The sequence below is a fragment of the Gopherus flavomarginatus genome, chromosome 7 (assembly GCF_025201925.1).
Source record: "Gopherus flavomarginatus isolate rGopFla2 chromosome 7, rGopFla2.mat.asm, whole genome shotgun sequence".
In the NCBI taxonomy this organism is placed as follows: Eukaryota; Metazoa; Chordata; order Testudines; family Testudinidae; genus Gopherus; species Gopherus flavomarginatus.
The window spans coordinates 92,190,751-92,214,967 of record NC_066623.1 but is presented as its reverse complement, the minus strand read 5'-3'; the positions used below and the strand labels follow the sequence as shown (position 1 = coordinate 92,214,967).

General features: G+C 40.4%; 2 protein-coding genes across 6 annotated transcripts in view; one reads left to right on the top strand and one right to left on the bottom strand.

Annotated features, from left to right (window-relative positions):
- The window catches only part of ST6GALNAC5 (ST6 N-acetylgalactosaminide alpha-2,6-sialyltransferase 5), a 166,104-nt gene that overhangs the window by 110,393 nt on the left and 31,494 nt on the right, over window positions 1-24,217 (top strand). Inside the window, exons 5-6 of one of the 4 annotated variants that reach the window (XR_007775427.1) lie at window positions 1,408-1,516; window positions 1,894-2,294. Coding sequence is in view for 1 of the 4 variants with exons in the window: in XM_050961898.1 (XP_050817855.1) it covers window positions 1,408-1,441 (34 nt within the window). In the remaining 3 variants the exon portion in view is untranslated. Of the gene's footprint in view, window positions 1-1,407; window positions 2,295-24,217 lie in introns of those variants that run through there. The other 3 variants (XR_007775429.1, XR_007775428.1, XM_050961898.1) reach the window with 3 other exon arrangements.
- Window positions 9,515-24,217, bottom strand: part of PIGK (phosphatidylinositol glycan anchor biosynthesis class K) — a 123,737-nt gene continuing 109,034 nt past the window's right edge. For both annotated transcript variants that reach the window (XM_050961894.1, XM_050961892.1), the window contains one exon: window positions 9,515-10,932. In XM_050961894.1, the coding sequence (XP_050817851.1) occupies window positions 10,887-10,932 (46 nt within the window). In that variant the 3' untranslated portion in view covers window positions 9,515-10,886. The remainder of the gene's footprint in view (window positions 10,933-24,217) is intronic.

Here is a 24,217-nt window from a genome sequence, read left to right as displayed (position 1 = left end):
AACTCTAATTTTGAAGAATTTGTAAGTGAAACAGGTGCTATGAAACACTGTTACTTTGGTAGCATATTATTTAGGATATAAAAGATTTTCATATTTAAGCACAAAGGCTTTCAAGATGTCTAACTTACAGTGTGCTATTTTTAAAAGTTTGCAGACAAATGCAAACCAGAGCTAATTAGGTGCAAATAGCAGAGGATATTATCTTTTAAGACAAACATCTACCTGTTCTTTTTTACTTTGTCTTTCACCACTGTAAAAAACCCGCTATTACGCTCTTTATTGCACAGCAGTGCTAAAATTATGGTTGAGGAGACACTTTCATTGTATACACTCCTATTTTCTGTAGCTTGTAACTTTCTGGAGCAATTACCCTTTCGGATGAAACTTCTCATGCTTGTCCTCAAAAGTGAATTCATTTGGAAAGTTTGATACGATTTTATTAAGTCACAGCTGTGTGACACAGGCACAGCTGGAAGCCAACATGCAGAGAAAGTGGGATGTGGTGCTGCTGTGGCAGTACAGGGTGTTAGTGTAGAAGACCCTGTGGCTCTAGAGTAGCTTCGGTGAATGAACCTCTTCTGCTTCCGCAGAAAGAAAAGGGAGGTTCCTACTGGCTGATTTTCAATGGCACTCTCACTGCCCAGGTTCTGGCCACTGGTCCAGGGGGCTCTGCATTTTAATTTAATTTTACATGAAGCTTCTTAAACATTTTAAAAACCTTATTTACTTGACATACAACAATAGTTTAGTTATATATTAGAGATAGAAACAGACCTTCTAAAAACATTAAAATGTATTACTGGCATGTGAAATTTTAAATTAGAGTGAATAAATGAAGACTCGGCCCACCACTTCTGAAAGGTTGCCGACCCCTGGTCTAATACCATGTCTGGAGTTCACTCTTCCTTACAGTATTTGAATCCTCAGTCCTAGCATCACCTACTGGGCCCTGAGCAGGCAATGCTGTTTCCAATTCAGCTTTGTTTTATTCCCTGTGGATCCTTACTTGAAGAGGCATCAGGGCATGAGATGTGATCCGCTCAGTCCAAATACACCAGCTGAGGGAAAACGCCGGTAGCTTAGATGCAATTATCCAGCACTGTGGAAATGATTTGGTTCCTCGGCTGTTATCAGTCTATTGCAGTGGGTGAAACAAGACAAAAATCAGTCCAATAGTCCTGGCCACTCAATTAGCCAGGTTGGAGCTGCTGACCCTAAACGTTTCAAGAGGGTGCCATCAAACGCCTCACGGCAAACAGGGCTAGGAAAGGGGTCAACAATGATGGAAGTAGTTTTATTTGCTGCACTGTCCACCGACCATTAGGAATAAGAGTTTTTCTTACGAGTGTCCTGGCCTGCTTTGCCCAATTGCATGCAATTTTGTGATGTCAGCTCTGTTATCTTTAGTTTTAGGCTGCAGACCTGGCTGAAGAGCAAGTGATAAAATGGAGGATGCCAGCTAAGCTTAGAGTTTAGCACCACCTGTAGTCTCTGGTCCCGAAGAGCAAAGATCCAGGTAAGGCTGTTTACGTAGGGTAAGGAATGATCTCTCAACTTCACTGCAGTTTAGAGATGGAGGCATATGTCCTCCCTGCAGAACAGGTGTCAACACCACCGTTACCATAATCTGACGGAGGCTAATCTTTACTCAGAGGGGCAGCTCTCTGAACAGAAGTGGGTGGCATTACTGGTGATAGTAGGGATAGCAGCAGCTTTGGTTTACCTATATTCCTTCATCATGTCAGGAACACAGAGCTTCCTGGTAGGCATTAAGATAACCTAGGAAAACAAGGATTGGCTTGTATGGTGAATTGAACCCTCCTATTTTCATAGCTTCCAGGACTTTCTGCCCTGGGGCTTAGGTAGGTTTGCTTGTTTATCTCTATTTTGCAGCCTTTTCTGCCAGTCTGGAGTCATGCATTTGTGTAATCATTTGGGCATGCCTGCGAAAACCAAGTACTGCACATACATACAGGATATCATTTTTCCTTAAAGCCACAGCCATGAATCAAGGTACACAGACATTTAGGCATGCATATCTGGCTATGTACATATGGAAAAGCTACCATACCTTTAGTCAAATGATGGCAATACGCTTGAATAAGTGATCCTAAAGAAGTGAAAATGTTGAAATAAAGATGCTGATTTTAGAGTGATGATTATTCAGTTTTTTTTTAAAAAGTTTTTACCATTTCTATAGTATCATAATTTGTCCTAGGTACTATACAGTAAAACAATACATCAGTGCAGTTATAAGGTCAAGGATTTACAGACAAGAAGGTCAGCAATGCAGTCTTGGCCACACAGTGGACATGGGTGTACACACATACAGTATACATACAATGTGTAATTCTGCTCTGAAAAGTGTCTATTGAAGAAGTTATTTTTATACAACAGTTCTACTCCTATCTATAGTCATTCATAGTTGCATACTTTAGTGACTGAAAAAAGATTTTACTGTTTTATATTCCCAAGAGGGAGAAAAAGCTGGATTCTGTTCTGTGTGCATCATCATCAAAATTGTTTATTAAATTCCAAATGCAGAGCTAAAATATGCAACCTCAGAGAAAGCACTGAGATTGCACAAAGGGTATAATTTGCCCTGCAAAACATATATGATGTGACAGATGGAAAGTACTCAGTTTGACTCTTAGATCCCAGGTTGAGTTCACAGGGCTGGAAGTTGGGGAAGGGCGGGGGGAATTTCACTTGTAAACAGCACATTTACTCGGAACCTTATTAAGACGCGTTTCTAGAGTCACTTTTCTGAGTGGTACTGTACTTAGGGACAAAAATTATAATCAAATACCTGAAAGAAAAGACTGTCCTATGAGCAAGATGGCTGATTTATGGGGGTTCTGGGATTCAGCTTCCTTAACCATGGAATGTTTTTCTGGGAAGGACAACAGTTGAGAAGAGATGGAGTGCACCTGCCCAAGAAGGGGAAGAACACCAACTCAACAACATAATGAGGAGGGCTTTAAACTAGGTTCAAAGAGGACAGGTGACAAAAGCCCATAGGTAAACATTAACAAAGGCAACCTTAACAGAGGACTAGATGGGGGAGGGGTGGCGTGGCAATAGAAAATTACAATAGGGTCATCAAGGAGCATCAAGAGGGATATCAGTGGGGGAATCTGCTCAAAATCTTAGATATCTATACAGAAATGGAAGGAATATGGGGAATAAAAAAGAACTGGAAGTGTTAGCAGATAAGCTAAATTATGACTTAACTAGCATCACAAAGACTTGGTGGGATAAAATACATGACTAAAAAATTGCTATAGAGGGGTATAGCTTGTTCAGGAAGGACAGGCAGGGAAAAAAGGAGGAGGTGTTGCATTATACATCAAGAATACATACACATGTTCCAGAAAGCGGTGAGAGGCAGATTAGCTGAAAATCTCTGGGTAAAGGTAAAAGGAGGAAAATAGGGTTAAAAAGTGGTGAAGGACGCATTTCTAGAACAAATTTAAAAAAAAATCCAAACACAGGAACTGGTAGTAATGGGGGACTTTCACTACCCATACACCTATTAGAAAAATAATATGGCAAAACACAAAATTTCCAATAAGTCCTTGAAATGTTTGAGGACAACATTGTTTCAGAAATGAAGTAACCAGGGAGACAGCCATTTTAAACTTGATTCTGACTAACAGGGAGGAATTGGTTGTAAATTTAAAGATTAAAGGCAATTTGGGTAAAAATGATCATGACATGATAGATTCTAAGGAAAGGAAGGAGAAGCAGCAAAATAAGAATGGACTTTGAAAAAAGCAGACTTTAATAATGTCAGCGCACTGGTAAGTAAGGTCCCATGGGAAGAAAATGTAAGGGATAAATTTGTTCAGGACGGCTGGCAGTTTCTCAAAGAGACAACATTAAAGACACAACAGCAAATTATCCTGATGCGAAAGGAACATAGGACTAGTAACAGGCCAATCTAGCTCTATCAAGAGCTCTTTAATTACCTGAAAATCAAAAAGGAATTCTACAAAGTGGAAACATGGACAAATTGCTAAGGAGGAGTACAAAAGTATAGCACAAGAATGGACAAAATCAGAAGGGCTAAGGCATAAAATGAGTTACACCTAGCAAGGGATGTAAAAAGCAAGAAAAGGTTCCATAAATACATTAGGAGCAAAGAAAGATGAAGAAAAGTGTAGGCCCTCTGCTTAGTGGGGAAGGAGAGCTAATAACTTATGACATCAAGAAGGCTGAGGTGTTTAATGCCTGTGTTACTTCGGTCTTCCCTAAAAACGTTAACACTGAACAGATACTCAACTCAATTAACATTTACAAGAGAGAAGGAACACAAGCCAAAACAGGGCAAGAACAGGTTAAAGATAAGTTGGATGTATTCAAGTTGGCAGGACCTGATGAAATTCATCCTAGGGTACTTAAGGAACTAACTGAAGCGATCTCAGAAACATTAGCAATTATCTCCAAGAACTCATGGGGGACAGGTGAGATCCCAGAGGACTGGAGAAGGGTAAACATAGTACCTATCTTTAAAAAGAGGAAGAAAGAGGAGCCAGGAAATTATAGACCAATCAGCCAAACTTAAATACCTGGAAAGATGCTGAAGCAAATTATTAATCAAATCACAACAGCTAGATGACAAGATAAGATATAGCTAGCATGGATTTGTCATGAACAAATCATGCCAAACCAACCTAATTTTCTTCTTTGACAGGTTTATTGGCCTAGTCCAGTGGTTCCTAAACTTGTTCCGCTGCTTGTTCAGGGAAAGCCCCTGGTGGGCCGGTTTGTGTACCTGCCGCATCCACAGATTCAGCCGATCGTGGCTCCCAGTGACCACGGTTCGCTGCTCCAGCCAATGGGAGCTGCTGGAAGAGGCACGAGCCTAGGACGTACTTCCAGCAGCTCCCATTGGCCCAGAGCAGCAAACTGAGGCCCCTGGGAGCTGCCATCAGCCGAACCTGTGGATGTGGCAGGTACACAAACCAGCCCGGCCTGCCAGGGGCTTTCCCTGCACAAGCGGCAGAACAAGTTTGGCCTAGTGGATGGAGGGGGAAGCTGTAGACATGATACATCTTAATTTTAGTAAGGCTTTTGACACCATCCCACAGGACCTTCTCATAAGCCAACTAAGGAAATATGGTCTAGATAAAGTTACCATAAGATGGGTGCACAACTTGTTGAAAGACCACAGTTCTGCTGTCAAACAGAGGATGTATCTAGTGGGGTCCTGTCCAATACTCTTCAATATTCTCTATTAATGACTTGGATGATAGAGAATATACTTGTCAAATTTGCAGATGACCCCAGACTGGGAGGGGCTGCAAGCAGTTTAGAAGGCAGGATTAGAATTCAAAATGACTTTGACAAATTGAAGAATTGGTCTGAAATCAAGAAGATGAAATTCAATAAAGACAAGTACAAAGTATTATATTTGGAAGGGGGAATCAAATGCTCAACTACAAAATGGGAATAATTGGCTAGGCAGTAGTACAGCTGAAAAGGATATGGGATTATTGTGGATCACAAATTGAATATGAGTCAACAATGTGATGCAGCTGCAAAAAAACACTAATATTCTGGGATGCATTAACAGGAATTTTATATGTAAGAACAGGAAGTAATGGTCTTGCTCTACTTTAGGACTAGTTTACTCTAGTTTAGGCTTGAAATTAGACAAAGGTTTCTAACTATTAGAGGAGTAAAGGTCTGGAATAGCCTTCCAAAGGGAGCAGTGGGGATAAAAAAAACCTAACTGGATTCAAGACTGAACACGATAAGTTTAGGGAGGGGATGATGATGAAACTGCCTACAATTGCATGTAGCCCATCTGTGACTGCTAGTAGCAAATATCCCCAATGGTCAGTGATAGGACACTAGATGGGGAGGGCTCTGAGTCATTAGAGAGAATTCTTTTCTGGTGGGTCTTGCCGAAATGCTCAGGATCCAACCGATCACCATATTTGAGGTCAGCAAGGAATTTCACCTCAAGTCAGACTGGCAGAGACCCTGGGGCTTTTTGCCTTCCTCTGCAACATGGGACACAGGTTAATTGCAGTTTAAACTAGTGTAAAGGGTGGATTCTCTGTAACTTGAAGTCTTTAAATCATGATTTAAGGACTTCAGTAACTCAACCACAGGTTAGGGGTCTATTACAGGAGTGGGTGGGTGAGGTTCTGTGGCCTGTGGTGTGCAGCTCAGACTAGATGATTATGATGGTCTTTTCTGGCCTTAAAGTCTCTGAGTCTACTTGTGACTGGTGGGGCCTCAGCTGGAGTAGTGTGTTCAATTCTAGGCAGCACGCTTTAAAAAAGATGTGGAGAGAGTCTGGAGCAGAGCAATGAAAATGATAAAAGGTTTAGAAAACCTGACCTATGAGGAAAGGTTTAAAAAACTGGGTATGGTTAATCTTGAGATAAGAGGGGATTCAGGGGGACCTAGTAACAGTCTTCAAAGATATTAAGGACTGTTATAAAAATGATGGTGATCAGTTGTTCTCTATGTCCACAGAAGGTAGGACAAGAAATAATGGGCTTAATCTGCAGCAAGGGAGATTTAGGTTAGATATTAGGAAAAACTTGATAACTATCAGGGTTGTTAAGCTCTGGAATTGGCTTCCAAGGGAAGTTGTGGAATCCCCATCACTGGAAGTTAAGAACATGTTGGACAAACACGTCAGGGGCCAGGGACCGTCTAGCTCAGTGGTTCTCAACCAGGGGTCTGAGGCTTCCTGGGGAGCCGCGAGCAAGTTTCAGGGGGGCCGCCAAGCAGGGCCAGCATTAGAATCCCCGAGGCCTAGGGCAGAAAGACGAAGCCCTGCTGCGTGGGGTTGAAGCCATGGTCCTGAGCCCTGCCACCCGATGCTGAAGCGAAAGCCTGAGTAATGTAGCTTTGTGGGGTCCCAGGCAATTGCCTGGCTTGCTACCCCCTAATGCCGGCCCTGGCTTTTATATGCAGAAAACCAGTCACTGTGACACAGGTGGCCCTTGGAGTTTTTATAGCCTGTTGGGGGAAGGGGAGAAGGCTCAGAAAGAAAAAGTTGAGAACTCCTAGTTTAGGTTTACTTGAGTCCTGCCTCAGCAGAGAGGGTTGAACTTGATGACCTCTCAAGGCCTCTTGCAGCCTTACATTTTTATTCTCTGATTTTAAATATCTCAACCATAAATGCAATAAGCATTGATTGTTGCATTCCATTCTAATTGTTCTTCTTACTTCATTTTAATCAGCTGTGTGGGTTTACTTACTGAGTTTTCCCTTCCGTAAATTTCATTTTAATAACTCACCTAACTGCCTCCTTTTCCCCAAGCAGATTCTCTTTTCAAAAGTACAGCATCACTGATTTCTTCCCTGCCCCTCAAAATTCAGCCCAGCTCTGTTGATTTTCCTGCCTCTCATTTCACTCAGATGAAGACAATAAAAGGGTGGGGGGAAATGAATAAGGTCTAAGGAATCTGAATAGGAAAATTTAATTGCAGTTGAAACAGGGTCTGAAAGCTCTATTAATGTCACTTCAGCTGTCCTTTAAAATGTGACCAAATCAGCCTCTAAAGCCAATTTATCATTGGATAAAAATAATTATTTGAGAGAAAAAAGAAAAAAAATGTATCAGCAGCTGAATTGAGGAACAATAGGTTGACAGAGGTCCTTTAAGGACAAATTTAATTGACTCAATTTTCTAATGGGTGTCTACAATAGACACTATATTGATAGATGCATTAGAAATAGCAGAGATAGATTGCACTTTTCATTTTAAATTCTTGTCAGTCTCATGCCATTTAATTTTTAGAACAAAAAATCCTATTCCTTACAAGTGTTATAATTATTGAGAGTGAATCTACTGCTTGTGAAAGGTGCTAGATGAACGCCAGGGAGAAAAGTGCCTTCTCTTTGACCACAGAACAGGTACAGCATGGAGTGCTAGCTTCTTACTGTTGTCTTGCCACTGTGTCCCACTCTGACTTGAAGAGGCCTCCTCTAGCAAAGAGAGGACAGTGTTTTCCAAGCTCAATCATTCACTGGCATTTCATCCACTTGGTGGCATGTGTGGGGGGCATTTGGCTGATGTAATGAGAGCAAGTTCCAATCTTAATCTTATTTCTCACAGTCTACCCTGTTGTTAGCCAGTAAGGTGCTTCGTGCAGGGAATCTCTTTGTTTCCAATTTAACATCAAACCATATGGCTGGTGCTCAGAAAAAGAAAGTTCCAAGTGCTATGACCAGCAGCTAAATTTGAACTAGGGTTCTAGAGGTGAAAGATTCTATATCCCAGTGCAAACCCCTCAGACCATTCACTTACCCTTAAAAATCTCTTATTTTTTTAAAGGAATACAAAGGTACAGTCTTCCTCTATTTGCCCATTTCTCTCATTCACGGCAGTGCCAAGATAGGGGAGATGCATGTGCAAATACGCAAGAAAAAGTCTACAGCTCCCTCCCCCAACATTGTGCCCGTCACAGGCGCTGAGCACAACATTGTGCTTATGGAACAGGATGACTCTGTGGGACTAGTGCAGATGCTGCTAGTCTCTAGCACCAGCCAGTGGAACAGAGGTTGGGAACCTATGGCCCGGCCCGTTGCTTAATTTCATCCAGGCCACAGAGCAGGGTTGGGGGGCTCCACCCCATTCCACCTGCCCACCCAACGCTCCAGCGAGGGAGCGGGGTCCGGGGCTCATCCTGCTCCGCCTGGCACTCCAGCAACCCCCTATGCCCAGATCCCGCTCCCCAGCTGGAGCGCCGGATGGGCAGAGCAGGGAAAGCACCCGCGCCCCGACCTGGCAAGAGCGCTGGGTCAGAGCAGATGGGCTCCCATTTTTCTGGGCCCCCCCCAATTGGCTGGGGTTCCTGGAGATGCCCCCTTGGCCCAGTGGCTAATCCAGCACTGGGAGGAGGGTGGCAGGCGAGCGAGCAGGCAGCCCAGTGGTGGCAGAGGAATACTCAAAAAAGAAAGGCCTGCTGCTTTGGGAGCCAGGCCCAATGCATGGAGGTGGGACGGGAGCCGTTGCTGCTGGAGAGCAGCATCTCCTCTCAGAGCTGGATGTGAGCCTGGAGCCCCAGGCAACCCCTGGCCAGAGTGTCCATCACCCCCCACAAGGCCGGTGGGAGGGGGGAAGATGGCCCCAATTTCTCCCGCTCCCACCCCCTCGCTTCATTGCCCACACACCACCACCAGGGGATGGCAGGCCTGATTTACGGCGAGAACCTCATCACAGCATCTGATCCAAAGACCGGGGTAGTCAACAGCATGGGCTTTGGATCAGACCGTTGCTTTTTACTTGTGTGTGGCCCTCGACTGATTTTTCTGTGAGTCAATGGCCCTTGATAGAAAAAAGCTTCCCCATCCCTGTATTAGAAGTACCTGGTCAGACACCAGACCCTTTCCAGAAGCAGCACTAAGTTTGCGCTCACCAGAGCTGGGGGTGGGATTGTGCCTGTAGGACAGCGCACCTCAACACCACACCTAACGTGAGGCTGTAGCGAGATGCTACGATCAAGCCTAAAAAAAACAATGGTAAAAACATCTAATGCACATGTTCTATGCAATTTTCTATGCAATGTGGCAATGTTTAATGCTGTATTCTCTCCAACAAAATGATCCAGGCATCTATGGATTAGTAATACAAATACAAACAATACCTAATGATTTTTAGAGATTTATGCTGGATAGACTATTCTCTTCCTGTATATCTAATCTTTATATCTGGCATACAGAGCAGAACCCTAAGGCATTCAGGAAAAACATTTTCAGAAATCTCTCTTCTGGCATTTGTTGTTCCTGTATATGAACAGATTTGATCCTCCTGTCACCTAATATTGGTAAAATCTAAGAACAAAGCCCAATTAAGCATACATTAACCATTCATTCATAGAACCATTCACAGACCTTGCAACACTGTCTTTTTAGGGCTATGCAATCTGGTTTAGAGGGTTTCCAGTGCTTTAAATACACTGGATCTTCTTTGCAGAGAGGAAAATTGACTCTGGTATCAGGGATTTAAAATAGTTGTAAATTGTACTATTATACTCAAGAGTTTCTGAGCTGCATTATTTTAAGTCTTGTAAATTCTGTTTTGACATATCTACTGGTTCGTTCTTATTAGATATTTACTGATTTCTAATGGACAAGATGAAATAACGTTTTCATACATTTTGGCAGCTTTTTATTCAACTAGATTCAATGAGGTCATTGTTTGGCCATATTTTTGTTTTCAGTTCTAATGGCTCATAGAATCCTAAACCCAAAATTGCCCTAGGTAAAAGTACTGATCTAAAGGGTTGTATTTAACACACAAAAAATCAATATTTTCTACAATATTTTTGTTTCTGTTGAGCAAGTTTTCAATATGTCATGCCTGAAGTCTGTAGAGTGACTTAAGTTTTTATTGATAAAATGACATCTTACTTAAATAAAGTTCTGCATATTGTCTAGACCTTTGTTCCAGTGATGGGATAACTTTTAAAAAGATTTATTTAGAGGTGGAAGGGAAAGAATTCTCCCTTTTACAATTCATAAACAGCCTTAACATTTTAAAGATTCAGCTGAGATCTTCAGTTTTCCTGCTCTCTCTGAAAACACAGGAGGAAAAATTGCTCAGAAACAGCATTACTTTTATACTTTCTCATTTAAATACATTTTATCTAATAGTATAACCATTAGTTAGGCTTTTTACAGAAAGGAGGACAGATGACACAACATCAAAAGAGCATCTAGATGTGAGGTTTCAGCATTATTTGTCACTACAAACAGACATAATACACAAATAAAGAACCTTTGATAACATCAATTTTCATCACATGTTGCAATCAGTGCAATCATCTTTGTTGCTCAGAAAACCTAGAAGATGTATTTCATGTGCTTGATTCCATATGTTTTAAAGAAAACCATGATAATCAATGCCCAGAGTCCTAGAATAAAACCTCCTGGAGGATGCCAGTCTTTCTGTTTTGGTTTCTGTAAAATAAAAATGGTATCACTGTTAGTTCTTCATGCTAAATACTTATTGGATTTATCAACTGGAAAAAAAAAGCTTTGCACTTGAGCAAAATATTGACAATATGTACATCCTTTACAAAGCTGATATCCAGTGCCAAACATCTGTCCTTTTAATGGAAGTTAAAAGTAACTGGCGTGAAGTGAGTTGACAGCCTGTTATATCTGCATCCTGGGAGTGACACTATAGCTATGAGTCAGACACCACTTTCGTTGTACACTGTTTGCAGGTGCACATAAACTTTCCAGAAGAAAAATCTCTCACACATTTGTTTGGAGTGAAATCTCTCATACTTGGACTCAAGCAAACTGTGAAATTTTATGGGAGAATTTGGTAAAACATTGTTGGGTATTAGAAATATACATTCTTAAGTGTGAAAGTGTAGTTTTTCATCATCTAAGAAATGGTCAGATGTTCCTTCTGTGCTGAGTTCTTTAATAACTTAATAGCTATTTAAATATATCAATAATTATAAATAGTTAAATGTTATAATACACAGTATGATTGATTTGAACGTAGTAGTTTTCCCAAGGCTTTGCACCTCAGGAAGCCTGTGCTTGCCTGGTCCTCAACCAGTATTCCTCCCTTGAACAATCCTCTTTATCTGCAGAGAAGTGAACTATATCCACGGCAGCTACGCCCCTTCTGATACAAACTGAATGGTAAGATTTGTATCACTTCTGCTCTCTCCTCAGCACCATGAAAATTTCAGATCTTGTATGGTCTGTGGTGGGAAATGAACTCTGCCAGACAGAGACCGAGACTGCCCAAAATCTATCTAAGATCTGTGTAATTCATGCTACATACATGCAACATTTTGGCTGAGAATTTAAACATGCTGAAATCAGAGATATCAGAGTTGCAATTCTTATGAGAAGCATAACTCAACACCTCCTGCACACAGTAGACATCTAACACCATAAACAATAATGCACAATCCTAGGCATATGCAGGGGTCAGAGTTGCTAAAAGAAAAATAAGCACATGCTGCCTAAACAGAATTGCTAAAGAAATAGGCCATGTCTAAATAGCACAAATACTGTAATGAAGTTCTTGCTTAGTTTTCGTTCATTTTCTGAGGAGTGATTTGGCTTCTTGTTATTAGAAATGCCATCTGTCATGCACAGAATATACACATTTTCTACTAAACCTTGAACCATATTCTCCTTCTTTACCATGAGCATTCAAAGCTGTTCTGCTTTTTTAGCATGAAGTCAAATTAAAACAGTCATATTTCACTCAGGTAAATTATTACAAATAGAAAATACTCCACAGTTCCAATTTCTGCATGAAACTGGTTATAGGAAGCTTGCTGTTTCCCACTAAATGCACCAGGTGGCTGGGAACTTTAAAGCCATAGGTGCAGTTTGCAGCGTCTGTTCTTTCAAAACAGCTTTTCAATCAACAACAACAAAAGCCTTTGGATTTCTCTGCCTCCATTTTCTAAAGCTGGATAGATCTGTATAGTTTTTTTTTTCTTTTAAATCATGAGAAAATTTCTCTTTACCTATAATATTTGTTATGCATAAACAAAACAAATGGAAACAGGAGGGCCTGAGACACAAACCAGAAAAACAGGCCCATGAAATGTTATCGAATTTATTTTCCCTGCTGAAAGAACCAAGAAACTCAGATTATAATTTACATTAATAATAACAAAGCAGAAGATTTAAAATAAAGTAAATATATATATCCTTACATTTGCTAAAGAACTATCGTTAGCTATAAAACGTATCTAGTGTTGATACCCCTTCATTGGTATTCACAACCACACAGCTCCATGTAACTATCTCAGGAAAATCAACTCTAAATGTGCAAGCTGCCAATGTACCTCAGTTCCGAGAGTGTAAGATCCCAAACACTTCTCCACACAAAGGAACTTTCTTGTTTAAATTCTTCTAATTAACCCACAACTTCGAATGCATATTGCATTGCTCATTTCATCAATCTCTTTGTACTATCAATCTTTCTTTTCTTGGAATTGAGACAAATCCTTACCACAAAGTGGCCCCTGACCCTTCTAGACAAATGACTTCAATTTGCAGTCAGTGACACTAAAAGCCTCTCTTCTATTTTGTACAGAACACATAATTTAATTTCTTTAAAGAATTTATATGAATAAATATTTATAAGGTGACCTAGGAGTATGGTTTTACGTTTTGTCATGCCATGTACTGAAGCTTTCCCCATGAAATTCCAAGAGAAAATGGAGTCTTGGTACAGTAATGCTTTTACATTTGAATTCAAGGACACAAAATAATCTGTTTAAAGCCATGCAGCACAACTTTCAAATGTACTGGATATATTACTGATACAAAGACTAAAGCAACATAAAGGAAAATAGTTGGGAGTAGTGAAGTTGTATGCTCAGTTATCTTAAACATAAATATATCTTGAGAAATAGGATTACAGATTTAGAGACTAAAACTATGTGTGAATATTAAACCACTGCTTTGTTCAAGTCCAAGAGGTGCCTCTGCTGCACGCCTAAAACTGTCAATAATGCTGCTGAGTACATAATTATATTTAAATGCACTAACATTTTCAACTATGGTGTCACATAGACATCCCACAAGTACTGAACACATAAAATGAGAGCACAGAAATAAATGAGTGAGATGACCTGAAACAGTTTTCTGAAATTCTCAAAACTTGTATGTAAGATTCCCAAAAGAGTTTATGACAGTCTTAAAACAATATAATTAGTGCTCTACTTTAACACATTTACCTGCCTAAGAGACTGAGAAATAACGAATTACAGCCAGTACTGAAGTCAAGGGGAGCTGTGCCATTAATTTCAACCCCGTCAGGAGTTCACCCTTTCTTTCTATGCCAGAGAGTGAGATAACAAATACCGGAGACATAAGAGAAGGAATGAGGTTTATTATTATTAACTATTCGAGTTGCCCGAGCACCTAAGAAAGCTCATCATGGAGCAAGATCCCATCGTGCTAGGTGCTGTACAAACAGAACAAAAAGACAGTCCCTGCCCCAAGGAGCTTACAATCTAAGTGTAAGACAAGAGACAACAGATGGATACAGGCAGACAGATGGAGGAGTACAAGGAAACAATACTGGGATGAATTTTTAAATAATTTAAATTTTAGTTTAATGTAATCAGGTACTTAGATGATGTTTTAGCATTTTAAATACAGTAAAAATGATTTATTTAAAACCTCTTCTATTGCTTGACTTCAACTGCCCAAACATTATCAGGTGTGTGTTTTAAATCACTTTGACTTTAACATTATTTTCTTTGTACTAAAGTTTTAAAAGTTAAAAAGGTAACCACAAGAAAAAAAAAGAAAAAATAACCCCACCACCACGACACACAAATTTCAAATAGAAACAATGAAAAAAACCCACAAAGGCAAATGTTAGTCAAATCAACTTCTGTTATAAGCACTTGCTTTATTCACTAATGCTTACTCATGAAACAAAACACATTATTATTCAGAGAAAGTGAGCATGGTCCTCAACTTGATGTATTTACATGGAGCTATATTTCCCAGTCTGTGTAAAAACACACAATAAGATGGCTAAAAATTGCCTAAACAATCTTATAAGTAATCTTCATATGTATGGAAAGTACTAAGACAGAGACTAACAGGATATAGCTTATAGACAAGAGGGTTGGTTTGTTTTTTTAAAACTCAAAACATCAAGAATTTCAGAGATGTAGGTAAGCAAAACAATTTTCATATGTCAGTGATTAGAATAATTATTTTAATTTTACAGTAACTAACATTCTGGTTTAAACATTTCTGTTTCTTTTCAGTCACAAACGCTGCTGTTTTTTCAATGAAGTGGGAAGGAGGTGTTAGAAGATGTTTTCTGAATGCAAATAGGTGCACACAGAGAAGGGGGCAATTATAAAGTGCCCCACGGCTAAGGGCCAAATTTTAAATCTTTAAATCATAACTGGATTTACATTCTAGCTCAACCAGTAATTCTGAGCTTGCTGCAAGGATTACTGGGTAAAATTCTATGGTCAGGCTAGAATATTGTAATGGTCCTTTCTGGCCTTAAGAATATATTAGATCAAAGGTACTGCTTCATGAGCAAAAGTTTCATATACCTATTTGTATCCACATAATGGGAGCATGTGTTTGTGCAATACCAGTACTTATGTGCAAATGTACCTTTTTTGAGTACACAAGTGCATACACGTTGAGAGATCTCTGACAAATCTGGCCCTGAATAGATATTAGTAAGAGGGCGGATTAGAAAGTAATTGCCAACACACAAATCTTGCCTCCTGAATTCTTTAAAAATCCAGTATTTTGCATTCATTCAAGTTGCACACCAACTGACATGGATCCTAACTTGCAGTCCTTAGTCAAACAAAGCTTCTTCTAAACCCAACCACGTCACACTCCTTGTAAAAGTCTGGATGGACAAAATATTAGGGTGCTGTGATCTCTTCACTTGCAATTAATTAAATACCATTATAAATGATGTAGACAGGTGTGTGTGTACATGTGTGTGCGTGTGCATGCACTTCAAGATTTGGAGCCTGACCCTGCATATATTTACCCTGGGTGTAATACTTACTAATATGGGTTGTTTTATTGCTTTCAGTGAGACTATTCACAGTAATGGTAAATATTTGGAGGATCAGGCCCATAATTCTTTTATTTCAGACTGTTTCTCTATCTAGCAATTTCACCTGAGTAGTACCTAGATGAGAACTTCACTAAGAGTGACTTGTATAATTGATGTACTTAAGATTTTTGATTTACACTACATATAACCCCATTATAAACGTCCTCTTTATTCCTACAATAATAGCTGTAACACAAAGGTGAAATGCACACATCAAATGTCACAATGTGTCATGAACAAATACATTTAGTAGCTTAAGGGCTAGTCATTACCAAATTGCTAGAGAGTCCGAATTAAAAAGGGAGGTAGCTAAGCAACAGTGAGCTTCCTACTGTGAATATTTTCTGTCATCCTCTTGATAGTTCTGATAGAATCATTATTCTATGGAACTTCAAAACAGTTAACAGAGAGCTGCTCCAAGTATTGTAATTAAGGAGAGAATAAAACAGTGTATTTTCAAATTGGATGGGTCTGTAGGGATCCTAATGGAAAGCATCCAAGATTTTCAATGAGGACTTTTCATAAAACATACAGTACATGTTATTGCCGTTAAAATGCACTTTATGGAAAAGAATGATAAAGAAAATGGACTAAGGCTACAGAAGCAATTAGGTTAGAAAATGGTTTCAGAATAAAAGTTCAAATTTAAAAGTGTGCATCTATATTTCACATGCAAAGAAAAAATTATTTTAAAAGTGTCATTAAGGTCTCAATCCTTTAGTCTTTACCCAACGAAAACTTCCCACTGATTTCAGTGTGGAAGTTGCATGAAAAAGAACAACTATTTGGCCAGAAGACTGACTTAAACTTGTGTGTCCACATTTTGATAATGATTGTAGGCACTGCAATTCACAGAATGTAACTACAGCAGTATTTGGTCAGGAACTCAAGAATTTCCATACTGGATCAGAACAGTAGCCTATTCCCAACAGTGACTTGTGGCATACGCATTGAAGAAAAGGAGCAAACCTCAAAAGTGACTTCACTTATGCAGAGGTGAAAGTAAGCCGGTACGGTACGGCATACCAGCAAGAGCCAGTATGCAGTGCCAGACCGCACCAGCTTCTGCTGCTGGGATTTAAAGGACTCTGGGCTCCCTACCACAGCAGGCAGCCCAGAGCCCTTTAAATCGGGCCCGTGGCTCCAGCGGCCGGGCTGAGGCCGAGATTTAAAGGGCTCAGAGCTCCCCGCCACTGCTGGCAGCCCAGGGCCCTTTAAATCCCGTCTGCGGCTCCGGCGGCCGGGCTGGGGCCGAGATTTAAAGGGCTCAGAGCTCCCCGCCACTGCAGGGACCCCAGAGCCCTTTAAATCCAGGCCACAGCTCTGGTGGCCGGGCTGAGGCCAGGATTTAAAGGGCTCAGAGCTCCCTGCAGCGGCAGGAGCTCCGGGCCCTTTAAATCCCGGCCCCAGCCTAGCAAGGCTCGGGGTTCCTGAAGCCCCGAGCCCTTTCATTTGCCCCTGAGCCCTGGGGGCTCCCAGCCACCTCTGCAGCTGGGAGCCCCAGGTTGAATTAAAGGCCCTGGGACTCCCAGCCACAGCCAGTGCCCCACGGCCTTTAAATCTTGAGGCCATACCTCTTCTGGTTGAGGCCACGCCCCCTCAGGACTCCAGCAGTACCAGTAAGTCCTGTAAGTTACTTTCACTCCTGCACTTATGCAATAACATGCTTACAGAGAAAGTTTCTTCCCAGTCCTAGCCAGATGGATTAAATTCACGAAGGCGATTCCCTGCCACCTAGTGGAATTCATAACCCTGAATTAGGCTTGCAGGCCCCCTAATGCATGGAGAGAGTTAGATGTCTTAGAATAGGATTCACAAAAGCCACCCAGAGAGCTGCCTAAGTTAGGAAGTAGGAAATGCTGAGGAGAGGATCATGGCCTGCAACCCACCCTTCAAAAGCACGTAGGAACAGCTTCAACAACAGAGACTGAGGGAGACCTGCCCCAGAATACCTCACAGCTCACTCCTGGGAGGTGAAAGACCCAACTTCAAATCTCGGGGGGCGGGGGGGAGGGGAGGGGAGGGATGGCATCTGGGACTCCCACATCCCAACTGTGTGCCCTACCATTGGGTTAAGGGGAGGGGGGGCACCACCACTTCCACATCCTCCCACCTACCAGATCAGGCTCCAGAGACAAGATAGGTAGGGGAATGTCTAGTTTGAGAATTCTCCTGAGGCACAGGCATGATTCAGCCACTGAGCTCCTGGGTAGTGTCTGGACTGAGGAGACTGTGTACATGCCCAGTTGCCAAAATTTAGGCATCTACAGGGTTAAGTGGGAACTGAGCAATGGTGCCTCAGTGTTGAACCTGTCACCTGAAGTGGCAGCTAGGTGCTTAAGTCCCTTTGTGAATCTAGCCTATGGTATTTGCTTATGTCACAAAACCTAAGGGCTGAATATCCATATCTACTGTTACAGAAAAAAATAGCAGTGTGTTCCAAGGGGTCCATTACATGATGGACGTGCCGCCTCAATGGAATTCCCAGCCTCTGATAGCTTAGGGGGTCAGCAATCAGATGAGAGAATTGAAGCAAGCTTCCTGTTCGGTACTGTAGAACTGTGTTACTGCAGCACTAGGATGGGCTTTATGTAATATTTTGGGTGCATTTATTTGTTTTCTTCCCAGTAATGTTCCTGTCTGAAATTTTCCTCTTTGTCATCTTCTCCTCTCCTCTACTGATGGACGAAAGGCTCCTTTTTTTCTTTGCCATTCTCACATTTGTAATCTGCACTAAAGAGCTGACATTTCAAATTTCATTCTCAAGTCAGAAACAAAACAGGTCCACGTTTCAAAAGAGATCTTTAAAATGCAAGGCTTCCTCAGATCAGAGAGTGAAAACGAAATGCCCCATGCTCTGAGAAAAAAAAGACGCCATCCAACAGGAGGAAGAAGAAATTAAACACTCGCATTGGAAAGGCCAATCATAATTTACTATACAGAACTCCCTGTAAGCAGCATGCATATTACATATTTTTAAGGACATTCTAATAGCAATTCAGATTTAGTTGCAATTTTACATTGCAAATCAGGTAATCATTATAATTCTGAAAAGAAAGCACAGAATTCACTCTCAAAATGAAATATACATATAATAATATACATGCCCAGTGCATCTAATGAAAGTATGAACTTCTCATTTGTCAGTTATATTTTTGATTTTGTGGACTAAGGAACATAATAATTCCAGCCATCTAGTAATAACTTAATCCTCTTTCGTGCCCACAGTAAGATTAAAGTCATAACGGAATTCCAATATAAAGGATTCCTGTTAATCTGTAAAACAATTTAGTGCATTTTCATCTTATCCCTCAGTTTTTACTTATTAACAATAGTGTAATGATTACTGACGACCCACATTTTGAGTAAAATAATTATGGAAGAACAAAAAAAACCCAGACAACATACTGGAGAGAATGCTAGCTACACTTAATATGTTAACGCCAACAACTGCATCTTAAACATATTTGCTTTCAAATTTGAAAGATCACTATAGATATATGATAATTATGCCATGATGGCTTTGCTTGTCATTTCCTGTGTCTAAATTTTTCATTCAATAAGCCATTTTATGAAATTAATTTCTGTTCCAAAAAGATTGTTCAATACACTGTTGACAATTTCATTCCTTACTTTTACCCAAGTTATTAATCAGGTATTTCTCCAAAATTTTATGGTATCTTGTAAGGATTTTAAAGTGCTTTACAATTAAGCATTAATCTTCACACCCGTGATAAAGGGAAGTGATGCTAAACAATTGTGTGTATGTTTAGGAGACAAAAGAATGGAAGTTTTCTGTAGAATGCACTTATTATTCAATAAACTCCCCCAATTTATTCAAGACCCACAGAGCTAATTTTCGGTATTTTAATCAAATACACCATGTTTTTCATCACACCATGCTCACAGTTTTCAGACATGTGTGACTGAAAAATGCCCATATTCAGATACATGAATCTCACTTATATGCATATATATATATATATATATATATATTAGTCTAAGTGTCCAGTTAAATAGGGGATTTAAAATGCTTATATTTGAACATCTTGCTTCACAGTTATTTTGCTTGAGACAAATCTTAACATTTTCTTCCCACTGTAATTCTAACGAATCAAAAGAGAATCCACACCAGGGATAAAACCAAGAACCTTAGGCAGCAAGAGCACAGGCCTCTGTCACTTGAGCTAAAGGACTAAGGCTACGTCTACACTAGCGAGCTTACAGTGGCACAGCTGTACCAATGTGGTTTGTAACCTCTCACTTAAATCAGCTTCTGTACCAGATGACTGCAGGATAGCTAATGTGATGACAATTTTTTTAAAATGGCTCCAGAGGTGATTCTGGCAATTACAGGCCAATAAGCTTAACTTCAGTACCAGACAAATTGGTTGAAACTATAATAAAGAACAGAATTATCAGACACATAGATTAACACAATTTGTTGTGGAAGAGTCAAACATGGCTTTTGTAAAGTAAAATCATGCCTCCCCAATCTATAATAATTCTGTGAGGATGTCAAACAAACATGTGGACAAGGGTGATCCAATAGATATAGTCTACTTGGACTTTCAGAAAGCCTTTAACAAGGTCCATTCACTAAAGCTCTTAAGCAAACTAAGCAGCCATGGAATAAGAGGGAAGATCCTCTCATGGATCAATAACTGGTTAAAAGATACAAAACAAAGGGTAGGAATACGTGCTTAGTTTTCAGCATGGAGAGAGGTAAACAGAGAGGGATCTGTTCTGGGACCAGTGCTATTCAACATAGTCATAAATGATGTAGAAAAGGGGGTGAACAGAGGGGTGACCAAGTTTACAGATCATACAAAACTACTCAAGATATTTACAAAGTGATCTCACAAAACTGGATTACTAGACAACAAAATGGCAGATGAAATTCAGTGTTGATAAATGCAAAGTAATGCACATTGAAAAATACAATCACAACTATATATTCAAAATCATGGGGTCTACCACTCAAGAGAGAGATCTTGGAGTCACTGTGGATAGTTCTCCGAAAACATCCACTCAGTGTACAGCAGCAGTCAAAAAAGCTAACAGAATGTTAGGAACCATTAGGATGGGGATAGATAGTAAGACTGAAAAATCATAATGCCACTGTTTAAGTCCACAGTATGCTCATACCTCAAATACTGTGTGCAGTTCTGGTCACCCTGTCTCAAAAAAACATATTAGAATTGGAAAAAGTAAGGCAACAAAAATCATTAAGGGTAAGGAACAGCTTCCATATGAAGAGAGATTAAGAAGACTGGGGCTATTCATCTTGGAAAAGAGATGACTAAGGGGGGGATATGATAGAGGCCTATAAAATCATCAATGAGAAAGTGAATAAGGAAGTGTTATTTACTCCTTTGTGTAACACAAGAAACTGGAGTCACCCAATGAAATTAATAGGCAGCCGCTTTAAAACAAACAAAGTACTACTTCACACAACCTACAGCGAACCTGTGGAACTCTCTGCCAAGGGATGTTGTGAAGGCCCAAACTATAACTGGAATTAGATAAATTCATGGGGAATAGGTCAATCGATGGCTATTAGCCATGATGGTCAGGGATGCAACCCCATACTTGGATGTCCTAGCCCTCTGACTGTCAGATGCTGGGACGGCATGACAGGGGATGGATCACTTGATGGTTGCCCTGTTCTGGTCATTGGGCACTGTTGAAAGATAGGATACCAGGCTAGACATACCATTGGTCTGAGCCAGTATGGTCATTCTTATATAGAAGAGCTAGCAGATCATCATTTAAGCCTTGTAGCAACAGCAGCTGCTCAATGAGTTCTATGCCTACAGCTTCCCCAGACCTGCCTCCTATATAAGTCCTTGCTCCAGTCTGTGCCTGCTCCCACTCCAGCTCTAGTCTCTACCTTTCCCCAAACCCCGTGACTTCTGGCTCTGCTCTGACCTCTATATCTCACCGCCTACACATGATGTGTAACACCATGTTAGCCACACCCCATCTGGGAAAGCTCATCCCAATGGTCTGACATACAGAGGAGCTTGCTCTTATAAAGGCCACCCCTTTATAACAACTGGTTGCCAGTGGGGATAGACTCCAGAAACAAATTGTTCACGCCACATGAGCTGAAGGAGTAACTATATTAGTAGTATGTTACCTTTTGTGGGTGACAGCAATTACAGACAGTCATGACCACACACACTTGGCTAGTATATTACATCTTCCATATTAGCTTGTCATGGCTACACCAGCTACCAGCCACATGTCATCATTTTAAGAAGAAGAACTCTCCTTCCTGCTCAGAAGCCCACCTCTGATCCACCATATATGGCAGTACAATATAGAGCCACTTTGAATCACTTGGCCAGTCCATGCAGTTATTTTTAAACTGAGATGCTTTAATGCATACTTTCCAGGTGACAGGCTGTATTAACAGCAGATGTTAGACAACATTAGATCTTCTACTCAACATGCTATACTGAGTACAAGATCTAATCAAACATCTCAATGGCTACATTTTAAGGCATTAGAATCCAAATAAATATTCCCTCTTCTTGGAAACTTCATTGCTAGTATGAGATGTTTTTTAAAATGTCCCCAGAATCTCTACAGATAGAATTAGAGAAGTCCTCCTCTGCCCTGTGTTGTGCATTACATTATGCATGTAAACAGATGAGTGACTGTTCCAGCATCAGGATTAGCTTGCATTTCTCAAACTGCATTATGCTGAGAAGTGAGCACACACCTCAGAGGGGAGAGGAAAGCAGGTAAGAAGGATCTGCCTCATTTATGTGAGCATGTTAAAGTATGGCCATTGTCCTCTCGCAAAGCATATGTTTCTCAGTGAAAAGGCAGGATAGGCAACTTAGAACTGGCAAAACTGTAGTTTCTCTTTTTTAAAAGACTGGTTAGTTTCTTCTCAAAGCCCCAGCCTGCTATTGTATTCAGCTGCTTTCCACTAACAGGTCAGCCAGGATTTTTACAAAGTTTATACAGACAGAGCAGAATGCTAGCAACAGATTGTGTGTGTAAAGAAACAACAACAAAAAAGATCAAACTATTCTTAAATCAACTCACTGCTGCTAGGTATTTTAGTGCCTACAGAACCTAAGTATTGTCAATATGTCATGAGACCTGGGTTCAGTCTGCTATAGCAAAACTAGCCAGGTATGTATTGTACATACCGAGACAGGCATGTTTGCCATGCCTGCAGCATCAAAAGACAATGAGGCCCAAAGGCCAGGCTCCTGTCAGGAAGGACCTGAGAAAGTATCAGTGCATCCTAGTGCCATGAATATTCACCTGATACTTTTTCATCTAATTCAGTGTTTTATGCTACCTGGTTAGGAATACAGAGCACTTCTTTGTAGGAGGAGAGCTCTTAAGCTGAGTAAATACCAATTTACCTCCACTGTAGTAAGGCTTTTAAGAAAACACAGACTACAACTCTGTTAAATTAATGATGATAACCTGGCTGCACTTCACCTGCCTGTTACTCACCTCACCTGACTGCAGTAAATTAAGTTGTGGTGGAAGAGTTTGGTACTGTGTGCTCGCCACAGCCAGACCAAGGACTGTGAATTACATACACCTCCTTAGGCACTAGGCATATTTGGCAGAGAAAGCACAGGGGACTGTCAAAATAAAGAATAGGAGGAATATACAGATTGGAGTGGCAAGAGCAATGCAGAAGAAAAGACTAATACCATCCCACCCAATCCCGAACTATGCAATTTTTGCATTCATTCACTCAACTTAGTGTATGCAAGTCTGGCAAAAAGAAAAAAAAAAAAAAAAAAAAAAAAAAATCCAGCCGCTTTCTGAAATCACTCAGTTTAGGAACTCTACACATCATTCACAACTCTATATACTGATCTATGACTATCTACACTGATGGCCTGTCCCTGTCTCTTCAACAGCATAAGTTACATGTTCACCCCAAGGAGAGCAGCAGGCACAACCCAAAAGGGTAGCTCTAGCACAAAAACAGCCCTCAAAAAACAACTGCCACCCTTCATGACCAGATTTCTTGAGGAGAGAGGCAGGAAATATTTCTCTTTTTCAAAGTATTCAGAGTAGAACACCAAGCCCTTCAGAGTAAAATGCACTAAAGATCTCTGACTAGATCTAGGTAAGTATTCTACAGGCACAATGAATATTATCGAGGAACAAGTTATAGCCGTTTAAAAGGAACAGAAAGACAAGAAAAAACACGTTACAAAGTAACAATCTATATCCATTTTTTAAATACAAAGAGATAAACAACCATTTATGTTTATTATATTTATTTTTATTATACTTAACTGTAAAGTAACCAACATAAAAACTCATTATAATATCATCATCTAGACTGATAGGATATACTGTACACCGTAATATAAATTCATTTAAATTTTAGCAATCATATGTACGTACACACACACACACACACACACACACACACACACACACACACACACACACACACTCACTCTCTCTGAAAGGACTAGGACAGAGTGAGGGTGAAACTACATCCCCCTCAGTATTAGACTGGGGATACTGTAACCCAGGGATACGGAGGAGTTTGGAATTGCAACAACTATATTAGTTCCTCAGCTTGAAAAGCACAGCAGCGTAGCAGGTCAGGATTTAGTTCTCTGTGTGAATTGCCTGTCT